At 30.1% G+C, this 14,971-nt stretch overlaps 1 protein-coding gene across 5 annotated transcripts in view; it reads right to left on the bottom strand.

The window, feature by feature from the left end:
- Positions 1-14,971, bottom strand: part of Obsc (Obscurin) — a 613,188-nt gene that overhangs the window by 52,420 nt on the left and 545,797 nt on the right. For all 5 annotated transcript variants that reach the window (XM_075359431.1, XM_075359430.1, XM_075359429.1 and 2 more), the window contains 6 exons: positions 12,854-12,974; positions 9,457-9,597; positions 5,099-5,284; positions 1,605-1,842; positions 1,159-1,441; positions 169-464 (listed from right to left, as the gene is read on the bottom strand). In XM_075359431.1, the coding sequence (XP_075215546.1) occupies positions 169-464; positions 1,159-1,441; positions 1,605-1,842; positions 5,099-5,284; positions 9,457-9,597; positions 12,854-12,974 (1,265 nt within the window). The remainder of the gene's footprint in view (positions 1-168; positions 465-1,158; positions 1,442-1,604; positions 1,843-5,098; positions 5,285-9,456; positions 9,598-12,853; positions 12,975-14,971) is intronic.

Below are 14,971 nucleotides of genomic sequence, written 5' to 3'. Positions count from 1 at the left end.
ATAAAATGAAAACTTAATTTTTTAGTTGATGAAAGCTGGATGACTTGCAAAACTCTTTGAAATAATTATTTCTAATGCTTCCTTTAGTTAACAAAAAAAAAAGTAATTGAATGGAATATAAAAGAACTGAAACCCAATTAACGAAAGGTAACTTTTTGTTAAACTTACTGTAAGACCAAGGTGCGCAATATTTTGATCATGCATGTGTTCCAGACCCCATAAAACTTGTCTAATGTATGAAGCAATCTCAGATTCAGTAGTGAACGTCTGTTTTGTTAACGCTTCCAATAATTCACCACCTCCAGCTAGTTCCATGACAAGTGTAAATCTGGTAGGATCCTCATAGGCATCTTGTAGTCTTATCAATTTACGATGATTCAGTTGATTCATTATGTCTAATTCATTACGCATTAAAGCTCTAAGACTGCCCTTTCCATGCATTACCTTTGCAGCATAATTTCGACCTAAAAGAATTGACACATAACAATTAATAATATTTAATTACATTTTGTATTATATTAATTCTATTATGTTTAATTTCAAACTCTGTAACTGATATTTACTAAATAAGTTACTAATGAATTTCACTCAACATGGAAAATTTTAAGTACATTAATTTAAAATTAAATTAGTGTATGTTTACAGACTTATCCAATTAAAAATAATTGCAATTGCCAGTATGCAGTTTGTCTAGCTCAGATTCAGAATCACTAATCAAGTGAGGCAGCATAAATTAAACCACAATGATGAAAGTTCACTAGTCACATTGGGATTCAAATCCACTATTAATTTTATTTTAATTTGAGTTTAAACCCAAGTCTTGTAACATTACAGAAGAGCTATCATAACTAATATAATCTGAACAGAAATAATGTTGCAGTGCTTAAATAATGTAAAACCTATTAGGCCAGAGGTTCAGTTGTATTAAACTTAGAGAAGTCCACAATCCAATAAATAACTGGTTTAAAATTTTAAAAAAATCCATTTATTTAACTGTATTATTTTTATAATAAAAACTAAAAAAAAAGAATATGAACTTAATATTCCATTCAGTAAACCTATCTTTGGACTATTTTCATCACATCAAAATAATAATTAAAAGTTCAAATTGAAAAATTTAAATTATCAAATATTAAACAAAAAGGTTGATTTACTAACCAGTGGATCGTTCAACAGCATGATAAGTAATACCCTGAGTGCCTCTTCCAAGTTCATCACCCAAATCATATTTATCATGTATTGGTTTTGTTCTTGCTTTAACATTTCTTACTTTATCATAATTCATATAGCTATATTCAGCTTCATTCTCTTCAACACGAACCATCACTGAGCTTGATACAGTTCCAGCAATATTTGAAGCACTAATACTATATAAACCTTCATCTCTTGTCATAGCATCATTGATAGTCAAAACACATTGATCTGGCTCGATAAATTGAATCTGCAGACAAAAATAAAATAAAATTATAATACCAATAATGATAAAAAAATTATGTGTGTTAAGTGTAAACAAATGCATGCCTGCAAACAAAATACTTTTGTACTAATTTTTCACTTTTGACATTTTAAACAGATCTCAATTAAACAAAAAATACTGCACTCACTTTAACTCGGCTTGAAGATGCAAGTGGTTGCCAATCTTTGAACCACTTTATTTCAGGATAAGGTACACCAACGACTCTGGCAATTAACCGACCGGATTTCCTTGTCATGATAACTGTTTCTTCAGGTCTTTGTAAGAATTGAGGATACTCAGCTATTTCTAAACGTACTCTTTGTCGAGCCTGACCGTGCTCATTAGTTGCTACTGCTTCATAAACACCAACATCTCTATCTAACATTCTGAAACCACATATAAAACATCAATATTAAATCTATGAAATTCAGCCACTTCCTAGTTATTTCATTATAAATTTTAAATACAATTACTAAGTACATAAGTAATTTCATAAGTACATAAGTAATATAGTAATATAGTAATATAGTATATATAATTACTTATAATAATATAAGTAATAAGTACATAAGTAATTTTTAGTAAGTAATTTCTCTACCAGAAAATTTATACTAAAAATATTTATTGAAAACAGTAAAAAATTCTTAATGTCCTGTTTCAAGTTGACTGACTTCTTTTTTTCATATAATTGCCAGAAGGATTTTTCCATTTTTATTCCACTGGATTTTCTTTTTCTAAAACATATCTTTGACTCTCAGTTGATAAAATATAGCAAAAAGTTTGTTTTACAGAAAAAAAAGAGATTGTTTTACTTGATGTATAATAATCAATGTAACTTGTTGTACTATATTTGGTATGTCTAGCAATATAATTAATTCTAAATAACCATTTTGTTGAGTAGTCACTGTACTGCATTATTTCCTTTTTCCCTTCAATATTAATCTTCTATTATGGCATGAAAATATAAATCTTCCATGGCCAAAAACAAGGTATTTTTTAATAAAAAAAAAGTAGTCATATTTTTCCTTTTTTTATTATACCTTATGTTAATGTTAAGTAATAAAATACATAGCAGAATACAAATAAAAAATAAAATAAAATGTATCTATATGTAAACATAAATAAATATATAAATAAAAAAATCACAATTTAGTATAAAATTTAAAGTGCATAACAACATAAGAGAATTGTCAATCTAAAAATTTATGAAGTAAATAAATACAAATTTTCTGATATATATTTGGGATCTTTTTTCATTAATAAACAATATTTCTAAAATCATATAAAAAGTATGATGAACACATTTCCTCAATCTCACAATCACCAGCGCAAAGCCCCTACAACATATACTTTCCTACTCTGCTGTAAATTAATTTTTAGTCTCAAATTTCAATGGGATATACACCAACAAATAATTTGAAATTTGACTTAATTCGATTGAATTTATGTAGTGATCAGATAAAATAATATTCAATCTTACAGAATTCACATCTTTTCAATGAATTTATATAAATCAAAATATGTGCAGTTAGTCACATTTTTCCGATCAAGGTTTTACCAACAGAAAATGCCTAGGCAGTTATGATGTTACATAATAGTTACAGATACAAATTAAAGTTACAGGTATTTATTTATGTTATGCACTATTATAATTGTAAATATTTTTATATTATGTGACTTAATGATAAACAGTAATAAAACATTAAATGTAAAATAATTAAAAATCAATTAGTGAGATAAAAAAGAAATAAATTTGATTGAACAACAAATCAACAACTTGAGCTGATGATTTTTACTGTTGATCTTTGTATGATGCATCATACAAATCACATGCCATCATCATATGCATTTTATCATCATATTCTTTTTAGAATTTGCATCATACAAAGATGAACAGTAAAAGTCAACAGCTCAAGTTGTTGATTTGTTGTTCAGTCAAATTTATTTCTTTTTTATAATTATAAAAATTCCAACTAAAATGCACACATAATTTCATTGGTAAAGCTGATATATATTAGTGGAATCAATCTGATATTTAAAATAAAATTAAGAGTGATGTTAAAAATATTTATTAACTATTCCCATTCTTATTCTGGTTCAAACTTATATTTTAATATAAGAGGGTCAGTCAAATATAATCCTGATTGTTGTTTTTACAATATATACTTATTGATTTTCTATGCAGCCTCCCTGAAATTCTAAATATCTTTCCCAATGTGCAGATCCTTATGGATCCCTTTTTCCTAAAAAACTTTTAGGATATGTCACAAGCCAATTGCACAGAATTTTGCCTACTTTGTTGTTGCTCTCAAATCAATGTCCTCCCAGTGCATCTTGCACGGTCCAGACAGAAAGAAATTGCAACGGGATAATCTGGATTGCATAGAGGATATTCTAAGGTTTCTTAGTATATTTCATCCTGTTTATTCTGAGTGCTAAGGGCTGTGTGGGGTTGGTGTTGTAGTGGAGAATCACACTTGTGATGGCATCTTTTGTTTGGTATTAATAATAGCCAACAGAGTTAGTACACAGTACTCACATTTGGAGAAAATCAATGTGCAATACAAAAAGATGATTGTGAGGATTTTCCAGCTGATGGACATGTTTTTTGCATTTACACAGCAAGGCTCTTCACTTCTATGCCACTCCATACTTGCTGATTTTGACTCAGGGCTCTCCTGAGTTGAAATCAGATGAACCTATATTATAGTGATGGCCTTATACCTCATCTTATGTGACTATTTGATGTAAAAAATTATTTCCTTATTGTCAAAGTAGATTCAGGACCCTTTGGAAAATTTTCTGTCGGATTTGTTTCTGATTTTGTGTCAAAATTTTTTAAACCCACCTAGCTAAGATTTTATGGAACTTAAGATTCCTAAGGAAGAATGAATACTTCCATGCTGATACGGCTTTCAAAGTAATTTTATCAACCATACAGGGCTGATGACCATACAGTCTTCAATGACGTCAATAGTCAATTGAATGTTATTATCCATCACACCTGTCCTTTAAAACCTACAATAACATATTTTTTTACAATTTCATCTCCTCTTTTAAATTTGCTGGCCCAATTGTAGACTTGACTATATATATCATCGTATCCCCAAACTGTGCACTCAGCCTAATCAAAATTTCAGATGGTATGACATCTTCATTCTTTTGAAATTTTACAATATTAACTGTGAAAATGATGATGGTACCCCCTTGCTCTGTGATGATGCTACTGATCAGAGAGATGTGAATACTGACGCAGCTACAGCGTCCATCCCTTTCCCTTTTCTCCATTATCAATATTCCTTCACAGCAGCCCAGTTATGCTTGTTCACAAGCCATGAAGAAAAATCTGGTTTATATTTGACTGACCCTCATAGCTCACAATTAACTCAACACAAATACTGCAGATGTCTTAGTATGATCAACATAGATAGTTTAATCTGATAATATATCAATATAATACCAATCATGGTGGTAAAATAACACCAGCTACTAAAATTTTTTCAATGACAATATAGTAATAAAATTAAAAAGAAAAGCTTACATCAGAACTTAAAATAATGAATTCAATCGATCAAACAAATTCCAAATTAAAACATTATTGTAGAACAGTGAAATAAATATAATGAACAGTAATGGCATTACTTGTTAATGAAAAGTGTAGCCTGTCCATTTCTTGTGTAACTGGAATCATATCTACCTCCCATTTCAATCGGTTCATCATTGAAGAAATACTGCATTTTTGGTTTAGGATAACCATAAACAAACCAAAACAAATTGCAATTGTGTCCTTTGACACCATACTGTGTATCATGCTCCTGACGAAGAAACCTGAAACAGACATACGCACAGCGTAATTCAGCATATATTAAAAAGAATTGGAATCTGAATATGTAATTTTTAATTTTAAATGTAAAACTAATGATTTAAAAAATTCTGACATAATTCTAAAAAAAATAATCTGAATGTTTTCCTATGATAATAGGGCTAGTTCTAATTTTAACTCTATTAAAATGCAACAAATTAGACAAATTATATACTCTACATTCATTTACATGAGAAAGACCTCACTGATTCACTCAATATGTAATATTTAATATAACATATTTCAGACAGAGACAGCCATATAATGGTGATAAAAACATACTTACAAATAAAATACATATAAGTAAGTATATGTTCCTTGATTGAACAAGGAACAAATTATAAAGTGTTAAAACAATTAACAGGTAATATATTAAGTTAGCTACGAGGTATTTTGAACATAACAGCAAAAAACAGATGGGAAAGGAGTAATTGATGGGTAAACAAAGTGGGAATTAAGCATTTGTGTACGATCATAATGTGCATAATCTGTAACAGATCCTATATGAATTCCTAATTTCTATAGTTATTTTTGACAGACTGACAAGAGTTAAAATTTTAAAGAGGTTTTATCTAAAAAATTCAATATTTCTGAATTTCTCTTGGATGAATAAACAATTTAAAGAGGACGATACTGGTGAATCAAATATTTATTCAAACATTCATTAATTTTGTATACGGATTGGATATGAAAGTGACTTGACTATACAAATTATGAGCTCATAAGACAAAAATAAAACAAAAGCAGGAGGTTAAAAAATCATTATTGACAATCCGAAGAATAAACAATAAATTTATCAAATAGGATCTATATATTACCAAACAAATCTATGTATTGCCTATATATATTGTCCAAATAGGAAATATCTTTTTAGAGAATATATGTGATTTAAAAAAGGGCTTTCAAAACTTAAAAATATTTTACTTTATTCTTTCCATAACATTACTTTGTACTTTTTAAAATAATACTGATTTACCAAAAAAATATGATATATATAAAAGATCTTAGCTTAAATTATGAGTTTAATGTCTGCTACTATTTTTAATATAAAAAGAATAAGCACCCTTATAATTATGAAAATGTTAGAAATGTAAAAACACCACAAACTGGTTTATTTATGTGTTTAGACTACGTCTAAGATATTCTAGTAATTTAAGTACTGCTGTTAATAGCACAATATAAAGAGCAAATAAAATATACAAATTGTGTTATTATAATATCAATGCGCCTATATTTCATTTATGTACATATTTAACAAATTCTAATAACATGTATAACTAATAAATAGATTTTAATTGTAATTTAAAAGAAGACAAAAGAATTTTTATACAAAAAATAAAATCACAAATACATCATTAGCAAACAAAAAACATATAGATGCAATTAATTACATTTTAATTATTACGTAACTTATGCAGCAATAGATCAAATATTTTACCAGTTTTACATTGCTAAATTTCATTTAAAAAAAATGTTAAACAATTTGTAGCTAAAAAAAAAAAATAACTTACAAATGAACTCATAAACTCATTTACATAAATAAATAAACTGAAACGTAAGTCAATAAAATAAAGTAGTCTAAACCAGTGTTTCTCAACCGGGTGGTCACGGTGATATGAAAGGGGGGATTGTGAAATTTGCTTACAACTTTACATGTAAACAATAATGAAACAACTGTATGAAAAAAACAATCATTTATAATAAACATTTTACTTACATTTATAAAGAAAATAAATGTAAGAAAATGTAAAACAAATGTAATCTTTTACTTACATATATAAAGAAAATAAATTAATGAGATTGTCGTATTTGTTTTTCATTTAAAAGTTTCTCCATGTGTGAATCTATGTAAGAAATACACAAAAACAAATTGTTTTCAAGTGATGACGATAACTATAATTAGTTTTTAGCACAATCATAGATGAACAAACCTTTTTCACAGAGGTAAGACATGGAAAAAGGGATTAATATTTTCAATGCTTCTGTGACTAAATTTCCATATTCACTTTGACACGCAAACCAAAACATATCTAAATCTTCAGATGTGAATTGTAATTGTAATGTTTTATTGACAGCCATTTTGATCAGCTGGTTGTGAACCTCAACTAATAACTTTGCAGCTGCAATAACATTTTTAATGAATGGATTCAGTACCCATCTATTCGAAAAATTATTTTTTATCTTCTTGGAAATACTCTGCCAACTGAATTTCACATAAATGCATCTAGACATTACCCAAACTGCGGTGAATAATAGTGTCTTCTTCATACAAATGTTTATCAGTATAATACAAGTGAGTGGAAACATAGCAAATTTTTTGCTTTGAAGGTGAATTACGCAGAAATCAAGCTTCTTAATGAAAACATGAACTTTGTCTGTCATTAATAAAATGTTTTTATAATGTCCTTGTAAATTCACATTCAAGTTGTTTAAATGTGAAAATATATCACCTAAGTAAGCCAACAGCAACACATACTCATTATTCTGTAAAAACATTGAGAATGGCGTTTGTTTAACCCAAAAAAATATTATTAATTCATCTCGCAATTCCAATATCTGAGCTAACACTTTCCCTACAATAACCATCTGACTTCTCTGTATGGAAAAGAATAGATTTTTCCTTTTCCCCTTTCATCACATAGTTTAGCAAACAGTCTTAACGGTCAACTTTTAATAAAATTAAACATTTTTTTAGCTTTACAAAGAATTTGTTTGAGACTTCCCGGCATAGTTTTTGTGCTAAGAGCATGTCTGTCAAGGAAGGGGTGTTCATCCACCCTTGGTATAAGACAATCTTAACTATTATAATTTTTTCAGAAATCCACTGTTCTTTTCTGTTATCGTCTTTGTAACATTACTACACACTGCAATATATGTTGTCCAATCTATGTTATAGTTTTAAGTAGCCTCATAAAAAAACATCAAAAAGCACTGTCCTGTTGCATGACCAGGTATTGATTGGCAAAAGAACATATTTTCTTTGATTGATCTGTCTCTGACACATTCACATCTCAAAAAATATAATAAATGAGAAATGTTTGCCACATTCGTTGATTCATCAAAATTAATACTAAAAAATTCACTTGACCTCACTTGCTGACTTATCTAATCGCAAACATGTCATGTCATCGATTTGACTTGAAACTGTGTAGTTAGAAAGCTGAATTTTTTTCAGTTATTTTGTTTCCATGCCTATTAAAATACTGACCATATCAATTGCAGCAAGCAATATGAGGTTTTCTGTGATTGTATGGGTTCTGGACATCAAAGCTTTTCTTAATGCTAAAAGCTAAGTTGCTTCAAGTGTACTTTAGTCAGTATGGCTTGATTTACAGATAGAAGCTTATTGATTTTTCAAAATATGTAATTTTATTTTGAAAAATCAAAGGGTTTGATTTAATGATCTGGATGTTTAGTTTCCAACTGTTGAATTAATTTTAATGGCTTCAAGTTTTTATAGGAGAGGACTTGAAAGCAAACAACGCACTGTGACTTTCCATGCAGCAATGTAAAACCATAATTTAAATAACTGCCATTGCACAATCTTGTCTTTTTACCAATCGATTCAGTGTATGTAGGTGGCTGACTTCATTTTTTCATATATTGATCAATTTTGCATAAAAGTCTAACTGGAAAAAAAAACAATTACACAATTTGATCACACATTAAAAAATCAAAACCTTAACTATTATTTTCAATGAAACTACACTTTTAAAAATTTAAATAAAGGCACCAGATGCACCCTTCACATTTGAAACTAAACATTCACATTTGTAATCCTTTACGCCTCTTTTTTACTGCTGAGAACATGATGTGTTCAAATGTATCTAATGTATGTTTGAAGATTATGCTTTCAATATTAATATTATCCAAGCAGATCAAATAACAAGGAGTATGTACACATCAGATTGGAGCTAAATTGCTCATATTTGAACACTTCATATATATATGTTCATACATGTTGCTATCAACACAGCTAAGTAGTTTTGTAACTAGGTTTCATTGGGTTGGTGTATAGCAAAATAATAAATGTATATTTTTTTACTTTTTGGGGGTTGTGGAGCTTAAAAGGTTGAGGATTACTAGTCCAAGTATTCTACATGGTTCTTAAAAAGCAATCACAGAACAAATACAATACCTGGGTGCTTGTGCGTATTTGTCATGAGGAGGCCTGTCTATATCAAAGTCCTTAGGGAAATATGGTGATGTTTCTGGATGGAAGTCAACACCAGGTGGTAAGTGAGGAGTGAATTTTGGTGGTTCAGGTGCCAGTCGTGCTCTGAAAACAAAAAAAAAATTAAACAAAATTAACAAATGGAATAAAATGCTATTGACATTTATTTAATTATAGGCTGCTGCTAATTCTTTTGTGTGATAATAGGTAAATATTGAAAAATATCTGTCTCAGGACCAAATAATTAGAAGACAAAGACCGCCTACTAGATCAACTTAGTTTTACATAAATATTAAATAATAGCAGGTAATTCTTGTTAACTTGTGAGGCTAAATAAGCAATTTTTTTTTTAATATTTAATATTCATTATCTTGCTGCAGTAAGAAGTAGATTAATTACTCATAATTCCAACAGCTGCCAGTGATGAAATATAAATAAATACATTAATTTTTAAGAATACACAATTATGTAATCAGTCCAATAAAATAGTATTTATGTAAATATTTTTTTTTGTCTCCAGTCATTTGACTGGTTTGATGCAGCTCTCCAAAATTTGCTATCTATTGCCTACAAGTACCCACGATGAGATACAGTGTGTATACGAAGAAACTGATGAAGCAATTAAACACATACGAGGGGATGAAAATTTAATAATAGTTGGAGATTGAAATGCAAATACTGGAAAAGGCAAGGAAGGAAATATTGTCGGTGAATACGGGCTGGGGAAAATTAATGAAAAAAGGGAACTACTTATTAAGTTTTGCATGAAGTATAATTTAGTAATTGCCAGCAACCAGTTAAAAATAATAATAGAAGAATATATACATGGAAAAAGCCGGGCAATACTGCAAGGTATCAGACAGATTATATCGTGGTTAAGCAAAGATTTAGAAATCAACTCATCGACTGCAAAGCATATCCATGAGCAGACATTCATAGCGACCACAATTTAGTGATAATGAAATGTAGACTGGGGTTTAAAAACCAAAAGAAAAGGTGTCAGATGAATTGGTGGAATTTAAAGAAGCTTGAGGAAGAGGAGGTAAAGAAGATTTTTGAGGAGGACATTGCAAGAGGTCTGAGTAAAAAAGATAAGGTAGAAAATATAGAAGAATGGGAGAATGTTAAAAAGGAAATTGTTAAATTAGTAGATGTAAACTTAGGCGAAACAAAGAGAATGGGTAGAAAACCCTGGATATCAGAGGATATATTGCAGCTGATGGATGAACGTAGAACGTATAAGAATGCTAGTGATGAAGGTGATAAAAGGAACTATCGACAATTAAAAAACACTATAAACAGGAAGTGCAAATTAGCGAAAGAAAAATAGATTAAAGAAAAGTGTTCAGAAGTGGGAAGAGAAATGATCATTGGTAAAATAGACGAAGCATACAGGAAAGTTAAGGAGAATTTTGTGGTACATAAATTAAAATCTAATAATGTGTTAAACAAAGATGGTACACCGATTTATAATACAAAAGAAAAGTTCAATAGGTGGGTGGAATATATTGAAGAGTCATATGGAGGAAATGAATTAGAAACTGGTGTTATAGAGGAAGAAGAGGAGGTCGAAGAGGATGAAAAGGGAGATACAATAATGAGATCTGAATTTAAGAGAGCATTAAAAGATTTGAATGGCAGAAAGGCTCCTGAGATAGACGGGATACCTGTAGAATTACTGCGCAGTGCAGGTGAGGAAACTATAGAGAGATTATACAAATTGGAGTAATATTTACGAAAAAGTGGAAGTTCCGTCAGACTTCAAAAAGTGTTATTGTTATGATACCAAAGAAAGCAGGAGCAGATAAATGTGAAGAATACAGAACAATTAGCTTAACTATTCATGCATAAAAAATCTTAACTAGAATTCTGCACTGAAGAATTGAGAGGAGAGTTGAAGAAGTGTTAGAAGAAAACCAATTTGGTTTCAGGAAAAGTATAGGGGCAAGGGAAGCAATTTTAGCACTCAAATTAATAGTAGAAGGAAAATTAAAGAAAAACAAACCAACACACTTGGCATTTAAATACTTAGAAAAGCCATTTAATAACATGGACTGGAATAAAATGTTCAGCATTTAAAAAGATATAGGGTTCAAGTATAGAGATAGAAGAATAATTGCTAACATTTACAGGAACCAAACTGCAACAGTAATAACTAAAAAACTAAGAAAGAAGCCGTAATAAAAAAGGGAGCCTGACAAGGATGTTTCTTATCCCTGTTACCTTTTAATCTTTACATATAACTAGCAGTTAATGATAAAGAACAACTTAGATCTGGAGTATTACTGCAAGGTGAAAAGATAAAGATGTTACGATCTGCTGAAGGTATAGTAATTCTAGCTGAGAGTAAAAAAGATTTAGAAGAAACAGTGAGTGGCATAGATGAAGTTCTATACAAGAACTACTTCATGAAAATAAACAATAACAAAATGAAAGTAATGAAATGTAGTAAAAATAATGTAGATGCACTACTGAATATAAAAATAGGAAGATAATATATTATGGAGGTAGAAGTTATTTGGGAAGTAGAATTGCTAAAGATGGATGAAGCAGGAGTGATATAAACTGCTGAGTAACACAGGCAAAACAAACTTTCAGTCAGAAATATAATTTGCTTACATCAAAAATTAATTTAAACATCAAGAAAGCATTTTTGAAAGTATATGTTTGGAGCGTAGCTTTACATGGAAGTGAGACTTATACTATCGGAGTACCTGAGAAGAAAAGATTAGAAGCTTTTGAAATGTGGTGCTATAGGAGAATGCTAAAAATCAGGTGGGTGGATAAACTGACAAATGAAGAGGTGTTGTGGCAAATTGATGAAGAAAGAAGCATTTGGAAAAGTATAGCTAAAAGAAGAGAAAGGCTTATAGACCACATCTTAAGCCTTGCTGGAATAATTCCTTTGATAATGAAGGAACAGGTAGATGGGGAAAATTGTGCAGACAGGCAAAAATTGGAATATGTAAAACAAATTGTTAGGGATGTAGGATGTAGGATGTAGGGGGTATACTGAAATGAAACAACTGGCACTAGATAGGAAATCTTGGAGAGCTGCATCAAACCAGTCAAATGACTGAAGACAAAAAAAAATCACATAAACTGAATAAGATGGTAAGTCCAACAAGTAAAATTTGTTCTACGGTAAGAAAGCTTATAAAAAAACAAACAACTGGAATTAACACCCAAAATAGGAGTGGAATGAAATAGGACACTGATAAAACCTTATCTAAATCTTAAATAATATCAAACATATATTGTTAATATCTTATAAACAGTAAAATAAATAAATTTTAATTTATTAAATCTAATTTAATTTACATTAATTTTTTTTTTGTATTTGATTCAATTTAACATATACCTGTGAGTCAAAGCAAATGGAGATGGATCACTTGTGCCATATTTATTTTCAACTCTAATCCGGAACTTGTAATCACGGAATGGTTCCAGATTATGTATTTCACAAACACAACTACGAACACCTAAACAGAAAAAAAACAAGAATTGTAAAAATTATAAAGCAATGTTCCTTATAAGGTATGTACAGTTCCATAATTAAAAAAAAATAGTAACAAAAAAATGAATAATTTAAAAAATGTAATAAATTATAATTTTTAATAAACTGCTGTTGACAAGTTGACTGCTGACTAGCCCGATTGGAGTGAATCAGCTGCACCCGGAAGCACTGCCCACTTATATCAGAGTAGTGGTGGCTAATCATTTCTTGTATTGAGTGTGAGTGTGACATAGCTGAAAGGATTGTTTTGCTGTTGTATCATTGAAAAGTAGTGGTTTAGTATGTATTATAGTTGGTAACGTATTTTTTTTCTTCAACACTCTGCAGTCTTAGCTTAAAATTGATGACACACCAGGTCCTTCTGTACTCCAGTATGAACAAAAATCTGCTCTCACAGAAATAAAATGCGAAGTAATGAATTACTGTGATATTTGGAAGATAGTGAAAACGGTTCAGCACAAGAGAGCAGCTTATTTATTTTCCGAGTTCTGAAACTTTGAGTACTGGCTCTGAGGATGAAGCTGAGGTTGTCAATGATGAAGCTGAATTAGTGAATAATGAAAATGCAGAGGGTAGAAATCAGGGGAAAAATACGGGTATGTTAAAGCAATCTATATTTACAAAACAACAAGGAGCGCTTACTCAAATTCCAATTGACCCCAAGCCTATCGACTTTTTTCAAATGATTGTTGATGATAATGTTTTGCAAACAATTGTCCAGTGTACCAATGATAATGAATATGCCATAGAAGTTTTGTGTTGCACACAAACAAAGTGAAATCCTGTATTAAAGATTGGAAGGATTAAAAATCCTTGAAGAGTTAAAAATATTTTTAGCTGTACTGCTTCAAATTGTTACTATTTCATTGCCTCGTCTCAGTGATTGTTGGATGACTGATCCACTTTTTGATATACTGGTATTTAGAAAGTACATGTCCCAAAACAAATTTCTTTTAATTTTAAGATGTTTACATTTCTCATCTGTTAGCAATAATACTGTTGACCATCAACAAAGGGTAAGGCTAGGAATAGACTGTTTTGATAATAAAATAATTGAGATTTATTATACAGGCAAAGAATTATCTCTAGATGTGTTCATGATTCTCTGGTGTATCGCTTAGTATTCTGCCAATACATAAAAAACAAGCATCATATATTTGGTATGAAATTGTATATAGTAACTGAACCAAATGATTTAGCACTTAAAACTCATCTACATGAAGGGACCATAAACATTTTAGGTGATACTGGTCATACAGAAAAAGTAGTATTGTATTTATTGCAAGGAACGTTAGCTAATGGCCATGCAATATACCTTGGAAATTTTTACAATCGTGAGGGCTTATCTACCAAATTACTTGACCAAGACACATACTGTACCAGTACTCTTAGAGCTGACATGAAAAATAATCCATAAGATTTAATGTCTTTCTTTCTTTTCCTATTTAGCCTCCGGTAACTACCGTTTAGATAATTCTTCAGAGGATGAATGAGGATGATATGTATGAGTGTAAATGAAGTGTAGTCTTGTACATTCTCAGTTCGACCAATCCTGAAATGTGTGGTTAATTGAAACCCAACCACCAAAGAACACCGATATCCACGATCTAGTTATTCAAATCCGTGTAAAAATAACTGGCTTTACTAGGACTTGAACGCTGTAACTTTCGACTTCCAAATCAGCTGATTTGGGAAGACGCGTTAACCACTAGACCAACCCGGTGGGTAAGATTTAATGTCTAAAAAAAAAAAATAAAATAAGAAGAACACAAATCTATGTTCTGTAATGGAGTTCACATTGGCAAAGGGTGTTGGAGTGTACTGTGAATTATATTACCACTGAAAGTGGAAATGAAATGGGCCTTTTCACAAACAAAAGGAGAAACCAGTAACTATACTAAATTATAATAAATTTATGTCTGGAATAGATTGACAAGATCAAATGATGGCCCTTATAGCAGA

Source organism: Lycorma delicatula, chromosome 3 (assembly GCF_047948215.1).
Source record: "Lycorma delicatula isolate Av1 chromosome 3, ASM4794821v1, whole genome shotgun sequence".
In the NCBI taxonomy this organism is placed as follows: Eukaryota; Metazoa; Arthropoda; class Insecta; order Hemiptera; family Fulgoridae; genus Lycorma; species Lycorma delicatula.
The sequence above is the reverse complement of the archived record's forward strand: the minus strand, read 5'-3'. Positions and strand labels throughout refer to the sequence as shown.